This window comes from Vigna unguiculata, chromosome 3, assembly GCF_004118075.2.
Source record: "Vigna unguiculata cultivar IT97K-499-35 chromosome 3, ASM411807v1, whole genome shotgun sequence".
Lineage (NCBI taxonomy): Eukaryota > Viridiplantae > Streptophyta > Magnoliopsida > Fabales > Fabaceae > Vigna > Vigna unguiculata.
The window spans coordinates 34,428,605-34,437,907 of record NC_040281.1 but is presented as its reverse complement, the minus strand read 5'-3'; the positions used below and the strand labels follow the sequence as shown (position 1 = coordinate 34,437,907).

The 9,303-nt window shown below is 32.6% G+C and overlaps 1 protein-coding gene across 2 annotated transcripts; it reads left to right on the top strand.

The window, feature by feature from the left end:
* The first annotated feature begins 1,402 nt into the window (after positions 1-1,402).
* LOC114177016 (cullin-3A-like) lies at positions 1,403-7,733 on the top strand. 2 transcript variants are annotated; one of them, XM_028062237.1, is made up of 3 exons: positions 1,403-1,949; positions 2,534-2,588; positions 5,419-7,733. In XM_028062237.1, the coding sequence occupies exons 1-3, from the start codon at positions 1,889-1,891 to the stop codon at positions 7,454-7,456; spliced, it is 2,154 nt and encodes a 717-aa protein (XP_027918038.1). In that variant the 5' UTR covers positions 1,403-1,888; the 3' UTR covers positions 7,457-7,733. The 2 variants fall into 2 exon arrangements, with proteins under 2 accessions (XP_027918038.1, XP_027918037.1); XM_028062236.1 differs by lacking the exon at positions 2,534-2,588.
* Positions 7,734-9,303: the final 1,570 nt, after the last annotated feature.

Below are 9,303 nucleotides of genomic sequence, written 5' to 3'. Positions count from 1 at the left end.
TTCTATCTATAAATAAGACTTTTGTTATATACTATCAGTAATAAGACATAGAAAAAATTGTTCTTCTTTCTTTTCTTCTTTCCTCAAAATTTATATAAATTTAATAAAAAATGTCATTATAATTTCAAAACAGTTATAAATTACAATCACACACCATAACATAATCATATTATGGGTGAAAATATATATCGTGTTTATATATATATATATATATATATATATATATATATATATATAATATACTTTTATTTGAGTGTGTTATTTTTTTATGTTAATATAAAAAATGAAATTATTATTATAAAATTAAATATAAATAATTTTTATAATTTTGTTGAAAGCAATTTTTTTATGTATTCGTAGGTAATTTTTTTAATTAAAAATTTTTTAAGTTTAAAAAGAATAGTCAAATTAAAAAGTAATTAAATTTAAATAATCGAATACTTAAAAAATAATTTTGATAAAATAATTTTTTTAATACATATAATTTTTAAATTATAGTTATATAAAAAAGTCTTAATCTATGTCTTCTATATATAAAAAAAGAAGAAATTTCCCTATTTTTTATAATTTTATCCTTTAAATATTGTTTTTAAATTAAAATAATTAAAATAATCATTTTTTAAAATCTTAACTGTTATTTTTTACCGTTTTAAAAACTTTTATTATTTTTTAGTCAAAAAATTAACTACAAAATAAATACAAATTACAAATAATTTATATTTAATTTTATAATCTATAACTATATATAAAGAGGATTCCCTCTTTTGTGTCCACATCTCATAATTCTAACTTTACCCTTTACAATATAATTATTTGTTAAATTTTTAAAAATTAAGGGTTACTTTTATAAATTTTTATAAAACTATTTACTTATCTCATTTTTCTTTTTTCTCCTATTCATCCACAATTATTTTCTCATATTTTCTCTATACATTTTACTTTATTTTTGATAAATATAATTTTATTTTGTTTATTAACTTAATAACATTATAATATCATCTATTATTAATATAATATCATATATATTAAAAAAATGTGTGCACACATGCACAATAGTACCGTGTGTAGACTTAGTTATAATAATAAGAATATCAATAATTTTATTATTTTATTATTAAAAAATTGAACAGACTATATGTTTTCAACCGTGAGTAATTTAAATTGCTAAATAACTATTTATTCATATTTTCATTTATACTCGTACATATTTTATTTGAACTAGTGATTTTTAAAAGAAGCACCTTATTTTATAGAGTTAATACATTTATTAAGATTTAGATGTCTCAAATCCTTTTCTAAATAAGCTAATAATTAAAACATTAAAATAGTGTGCACTGTTCATCAACATTGCAATTATTATTATAACAGAGGCGCTGAAATAATTCAACTACGAAACGTGAAACTTCGAAATGAAACGATTCGTATCCTTGAAACCAAACTTGAAGGAAAACAGAAAGCAGCCGTATCATCGTCATCCTCTCTTCTTTTGAGAAAGCAAACAAAAAAAACAACAGAAATTACTCTAAATTAATCGCAACCCATTCATCGGCTCCAAGTGTTTCAAATCAAATTTCATTGTTAATCCAATTCTCCAAATTCACTCATAATTTCCCAGCGCGCCAAATTTCCTATATAAAACGAGATATGCTTTAATCTTTCACCTCAATCTTTACAGCAATCACATCAATCTTGCGTTTTTTCTCTAATCTCGGGCGGTTTTGGAATTTGGGTTCGAAGAAAGCTTTGATTTTGGGTTGTGGGTATTGAGATTGGGATTAGAAGCTGAAAATGAGTAACCAGAAGAAGAGAAATTTCCAGATAGAGGCGTTTAAGCATCGCGTGGTGATGGATCCCAAATACGCCGACAAGACATGGAAGATTCTTGAACATGCGATTCACGAGATTTACAACCACAACGCTAGTGGTCTCAGTTTTGAAGAGCTTTACAGGTTCCCCCTTTTCATTCTTACAATTATTTTTAATATTCCGTTCCCGAAACAAATCTTGTTTATTCGTGATAAGCATCTGTTTGGCTGTGCGTTATCGATTATGTAGTTGTCTTATCTTGATCTGAATAAGGTTTGGAGTTCATCTCCTGATTAGGATGTGTAATATGATATGGGGAACAACTTGTAGCATTTGAGGTTTTTGGATTGTTCAAAGTGGGTGAGTACGAAAACAAATCTTATCATGTTTTCTGGGTTTTCTAGTTTTGTTTTTGGCTTTTCTTGGGTTTTTCATGGGTTATTAAGTCTATGATGAACTGTAAAATATAAGGTAACTTAACTAAATCGCCGAGAGAGTCAATTTGCTGTGCAATCTTTTGGTGTTGAGGATCAGCAGCTATATGTGACTGGTGTTGCAATTAATTGTTCGTATAGTTCATCCTTTTATTTTGTGTCATGAAGCTATTACATAATTATCAATCCTTTGTGTTGGTGATCAGAAGCTATGTATGCCCACTTTTCCATCATTGGTTTAAGCACTAAATAATTTTGGATTAGTTGCTCAATAATTTTTTGCTATGGCCCAGGAGCAGATGACGAAACAGGTAAACAAGTGTACGAGGTTTGTACAATTGGAGGAAGGTGGGTATATTTAAAGGCTAGCCCATACTGATGGCGTTCTCTAGCTAAATGCAGAATTAGATACTTAGGCTCAGGTCTTATGATTAATTGCTGGATATAGTGGGATTATGGGCTCTGCCTGCATGAAGAATGGGAGATCTAACCCCAGCTTGATGTTATTCTTTCTGTGTTACAACAAGCTAGATTAGGAAGAGGTTTTGGCTAAATTGTCAAAATCAAAGAAGAATAGGGCATTCTGCCCAGGAGAATGCGAATATAAATACAATTTAATTACTAGTTTGTCAAACTGATATTCAGCCCACCAAATTAGCTAAACTGCCATTCATACATTAACCATACAATAGATTATTCTAATTAAGCGAATAACATTTACAATTGCATGTAATTTTCTTGTCATTTATTTTGTTAACATCCCCGTCAAATTAATGTTGGTAGATACACAAGCATCAATTTTCCGAGTTGAAATTTGTGATGCTGACTTGTCGATTGTTTAGTGAAGTGGTTAGTTATTTGAACTGATTTTGAGACATGTGTAAATTGACGACTCTACAATTATATGCTTCTTAGCTAAAATGACTAAAATTAAATGTGTCATGTCCGTCCATGGTAAATGGGATTAGCTGCAATATGTATAGCACTGGTGTTGTCAACATGCAATGTAGTGGGTTGTGATTGAGAAGATCACACAGTTTTATTATTTCAGAACAAGCAACAAACGATGCTTCAATGGATAACTTTGAATTTGTATTGTATTTCTGACATTTCACTTGAGATAAATAAAGAGACAATATATTTTGGGGAGCTTGAATCACCTCTCTTATGTTCTCATTTATATTGATAGATTTCTGATACAATGAGTAGATGGGAGGGTAAAAATGGGAAGACATACCTAGAGTCCTAGGTACGTACAACACAACATTGTTTCAATAAAATCTATTTAAGACCTATTCTAGCACTCCTCTTCAAGTTGGAGCATACAAATTGTATGTACCAAGCTTGAAACAAATAAATTCTATTTGAAGTCCTCTTAAGGATTTTTTTATCACATCTGCAAGTTGATTATTGGATACGACAAACTTCATACAAATTTTCTTGGACAACAACTTTCTCAAATAAAATGACAACCAATTTCTATGTGTTTAGTCCTTTCATGAAACACTAGATTGGAAGCAATGTGGAGAGTAGTTTGGTTATCACAATACATCTTCATCTTCTAAATCTCATAGATGTTTAATTCTTGATTTTACCCATACAAGTTCATAAGTAGGAGAAGCTATTGCCCTATATTTAGTTACGACAGTTGATTGGGCAATTTCATTTTGTTTCTTACTTTTCCAGGAAATAATATTTCCTTCAAGGAAAACACAATATCATGTGGTAAAGCATATGTTCATATAGGATCCTACCCGATCAGCATCATAGTACCCAGGGATTTGAGTATTTCCTTTATCTTCATATAGCAAACTTTGTTCAGAAGCTTTTTCGAGGTATCTTAGGATACATATGGTAGTATTCGAATGATCAATATAATGAGCTTGCATGAACGAACTAACACCACCACTTGAAAAAGAAAAATCAGGTAGCAATAGGAAGATAAATAAGTTTCCCAATTAGTCTTCTATATCTTTCTAGATCAGAGAAAGATTTGCCTTATTATGCCATTAATGTTTTATTTGGGTCCATAGGACTATCTATTAAAGCATTGGATTTGTCATTTGGATCCTCCATTGGTAGATAATAAGAGGAGGTGATGATGATTTACATGGATTCTTAATAGGATTTGGGTTGTTAGGAGCAGGAGAAACAAATGACTCAGCTAATGATATATAAGGAGGATGATAGGCAAGGGAAAAAGGAGGGGGTCTTGAAAGTATACTATAGGAAGAAAAATAAAAATAGAAACAGTTAATTGGTTAACAGTTAGTTGTTATGTGAAATGAGATGAAGACCTTTCGTAAAAGCCTATATGTTGTCATGTATAGGAGAGGAGAGGGAGAGAATGATAATTTTGTAGAATGAGCTTTAACTCTTTGTGAAGGGGAAACCTTTGGAAGAGAGAGTTCTCCTATTTTTGTGTTCTTTCAGTCTATTCAATAAAGACTATTACTCTTTGTTCTCTGTTCAATCTTGGGTTTGACAGTCAAATAATGTATGTAAGGGAGAAAGGGTAAGGCTATGGTTGGGGAGCTAATCAAACTAAGTCCTTTAAATAATAGTTAGAAATTAGTTAGAAAGGTAAGGAATCAGTCAGAATCTTTTCGGACAGAATAGGGTTCTCTTGAATTCACTTTACTTGTATTTCTGATTTCATTGATCTGAACATCATTTGGGTGTATTTGGCCCTAAATTTCTTCATTCATTTATTGTTTTTCCTCTCAAAACACTAGTTGAGTCTATCACATAAGGAAACTGTTGTTGTAGCAATTTATATTGATATTCATTAATATATAATATCTTATTGAAGTTTATAGTCAAACGTCCTTTACTATCTCTCCATGATTACTCAGCTTTGATAATACCAAATTGATAAATGATTTTTTGCATAAACATGAATTTGGTATGTGAAATTTTCTTATAGACAAGCACATTAAGAGGGCAAACCTTGACCTAAAGGTAAGGTTGTTGCCTTGTGACTTACAGATTATTGGTTCAAATCGATAATAGCTTCTTTGCTTATGGAGGTAAGGCTGTGTACTAGACCCCACCAGGTGGGAGTCTCATGCATTAGGATTACCTGCATGTACACATTAAAGGATCTAATGCTTATTTTTCTTTACTCAAGGGAAAATATATGTTTCTAATTTTTCTCCTTCTATTTGTGTGGATTCAGAAATGCGTACAACATGGTGCTTCACAAATTTGGTGAAAAACTCTATTCAGGGCTGGTTGCAACAATGACTGGACATCTCAAAGATATAGCTCAATCTGTTGAAGCTGCTCAAGGAGGTTCTTTTCTGGAAGAGCTGAACAGGAAATGGAATGATCATAATAAAGCATTACAAATGATTAGAGACATACTGATGTACATGGATAGGACTTACATTCCAAGCACCCAGAAGACTCCCGTTCACGAACTTGGGCTGAACCTGTGGAAAGAAAATGTCATTTATTCCAGCCAGATCAGGACTCGATTACTGAATACACTTCTGGAATTAGTACATAGTGAACGCACTGCTGAAGTTATTGATAGAGGAATTATGCGAAATATAACAAAAATGTTAATGGATTTAGGCCCTTCTGTTTATGGGCAAGAATTTGAGACTCATTTTCTTCAAGTTTCAGCTGAGTTTTACCGGGTGGAATCCCAAAAATTCATTGAGTGTTGTGATTGTGGTGATTATCTGAAAAAAGCTGAGAGGCGTCTGAATGAGGAAATGGAAAGAGTGAGCCACTACTTGGATTCCAGAACAGAAAAGAAGATTACTAATGTGGTGGAGAAGGAGATGATTGAAAATCACATGCTAAGATTAATCCATATGGAGAATTCTGGCTTAGTGCACATGCTTTGTGATGATAAATACGAAGACTTAAGTAGAATGTATAACTTGTTCCGTCGTGTTACTGATGGCCTTTCAAAAATACGAGAAGTGATGACTTCACATATGCGAGAGTCTGGTAAACAGCTTGTTACTGATCCTGAAAGATTGAAGGATCCAGTTGAATATGTGCAAAGGCTCTTAGATGAGAAAGATAAATATGACAAGATCATAAACTTGGCATTTAACAATGACAAGTCTTTCCAGAATGCTTTGAATTCCTCTTTTGAATATTTCATCAACTTGAATCCTCGCTCTCCAGAGTTTATTTCACTATTTGTAGATGATAAGCTCCGGAAAGGTCTAAAAGGGGTTAGTGAGGATGATGTAGAAGTTACTCTTGACAAGGTGATGATGCTATTCCGATACCTCCAAGAAAAAGATGTATTTGAGAAGTATTACAAACAGCATTTGGCTAAAAGGCTTTTGTCTGGAAAAACAGTCTCTGATGACGCAGAGAGAAGTCTCATAGTTAAGCTCAAGACAGAGTGTGGTTACCAATTTACATCTAAATTAGAGGGAATGTTTACAGACATGAAAACCTCCCAGGACACGATGCAGGGCTTTTATGGCTGCCACCCTGAGCTGAGTGATGGCCCTACGCTCACTGTTCAGGTTCTTACAACAGGGTCTTGGCCAACTCAATCTAGTGTCACGTGCAACCTGCCAGCAGAAATGTCGACACTGTGTGAGAAGTTTCGGTCATATTACCTTGGTACGCATACTGGGAGGAGATTGTCTTGGCAAACTAATATGGGCACAGCAGACTTAAAAGCAACATTTGGGAAGGGCCAGAAACATGAGTTAAATGTTTCTACATATCAAATGTGTGTTCTCATGCTGTTCAATAATGCTGATAGACTTAGCTACAAGGAGATTGAGCAAGCAACTGAGATTCCTGCTTCAGATCTTAAGAGATGCCTGCAATCATTGGCTTTGGTTAAGGGAAGAAATGTTCTTAGAAAGGAACCAATGGGTAAAGAAATTGTTGAGGATGATGCTTTCTTTGTTAATGATAAGTTCAGCAGCAAACTGTACAAGGTAAAAATAGGAACTGTAGTTGCACAAAAGGAATCCGAACCGGAGAAACAGGAAACCCGACAGAGAGTGGAGGAAGACCGGAAGCCCCAGATTGAAGCAGCAATAGTGAGGATCATGAAATCCAGGAAGCAACTGGATCATAACAATCTTATAGCTGAGGTCACGAAGCAGTTGCAATCACGTTTCCTGGCAAATCCAACAGAAGTGAAGAAACGGATTGAGTCTCTCATTGAGAGGGACTTTTTGGAGAGGGATGATAGTGACAGAAGATTGTACCGATATCTTGCCTAGAATTGGAGAACTTGTTTCTGCGATCACAATGTATCTTATGAACCTGGTGACAAATCACCTTTAAATAGCTCCATTGATTTCATTGTACATTAATTTGTTTTCTAATTCTTTGTGATGTTTCATCTTTTAGTAATCTGTATGACTGTATCCTCAAGCAAATTAGGGTCCTTTCCACCCATGTTTGTAAGAGGTCAATTTGAGGAAGTCTTGTGTACTTTATCCTGATAACATTGTTTGTTCGCAGCTCGGAGGTAATCGCAAAATTCTTGTATTCAAATGGAGTAAATTATACCTTTGTTTCAGAAAAATTGAGATGACATTTATTTAGTACGTAAAAGATGGAGAGTGACATCAATTTCAGTTTTCTAAATACAAAGGTTGTTCTTTCATTTTTCCTTATACAATGTTGTCTTCCAAAGAATAAAAATAATTGTTGCGCCAAGTTCTTCTTCAATGCCGTTAAGGTAATTGTTGCCGTACGCCTTTCAGCTAGAAAAATTCCCCGCTAACCTTGCGCCTGCGTCAGGTTACTATTAGAGAAAGATACTGGTCAAAAAAACGATTTTTCTCATGTCATGCTTGATTAATTATTTGTCTGGTACCTACGCAAGAAAAAGATTAAAAAATAAACAAAAAGGGAGATGTGTTTTATGTTAACATTCGTGTTAATAGGTTAAATATGTTTTTAATCTCTTAACTTTAAGTGAAAATTGAAAATAGTCCCTCTTGGAAATCTTGACCCAATTTAGTTATCTAACTTTATAGATGTTTGGATTTAGTCCTTTTAACAAAATTTTGTTAAGTGTTAAGTTCATTTGACGTTTCAAACATATTTCAAGACAGTTTCTTAGCTAACATTGAAGCGAAAATATGTCAAGTGGGGTAAACAACTCAAATGCTCTCATGAAACGCATTTAAAACGTTAAATAAACTTTAAAAAAATTGGTTAAAAGGATTGAACCCAAATATTTCTAAAGTTTGAGAACTAAATTAGGCCAAGGTTTCAAAGAGGGACTAAATTCAATTTTCGCTGAAAGTTAAGGACCAGAAAACATATTTAATCTGTCTTAATATTATTGGTTAAAACTTATAAAAAATTATAAAATAATGAGTGAGGTTTGCTTTTAAGACCTGAAAAGTTATAAATGTTATTGAATTTCAGTAAAAGAATTAAGAGTTTGCTAATATTTTTAAAGAGAAAGCATAAATAGTGTAATATAGGATATGAAGATGAAGGGTGAAGAAGTAGTTTAGCTCTTGAGCCCTTTGGTATGGATAGTAAAGTTATAATTTCTTATTAACTAACAGAAGATCGTAGACAACACTAAGTTTGTTGTCTGCTCTTAATACCATGAACAGTGAGGGGACAAAATGCTAAGTCTTCCGTTCTCTTTAGTCTTCCTATCTCCTCTGAAATTTCAGTTATAAGACTGAAGAAATGTAGCAGTAGCAGTAATTCTATTATTGTAATTTGTAATCATTATTAAAACAACATGAAAATAGCAAGTTTCACAAGGACAGTTTCTTGACAATTACAAGACTTTTAGCTCTTCACCATCAAAGTCGATGAAATGAAAATTCTCTTCCGCTATTTTTCAGTATACAGCTACTATAACCATTGTTGTTATTATTGTTTTAACGTGAGAACTGAAGCATAGTACGAGGGAAATCAGACATACGAAGGGTACAGCTGGCAGTAACTGCTTAATGATTGTTTCACAGAACAATTTAAAGTAGTGGAACAAAAATCAATATTACAACTGAAAACAGACATAAGAGATGTCAAATAGAATTATAAGATTGGTGGCTGTTTAAATGGGATAAGCTTCAATGACTGTATTTTAAGC

Bases quoted from the DNA above. Each gene is read 5' to 3' on its own strand.
- LOC114177016 (XM_028062236.1), top strand. From the start codon at position 1,789: ATGAGTAACCAGAAGAAGAGAAATTTCCAGATAGAGGCGTTTAAGCAT. The intron at 1,950-5,418 runs GTTCCCCCTTTT...GTGTGGATTCAG, and splicing joins AGTTTTGAAGAGCTTTACAG to AAATGCGTACAACATGGTGC.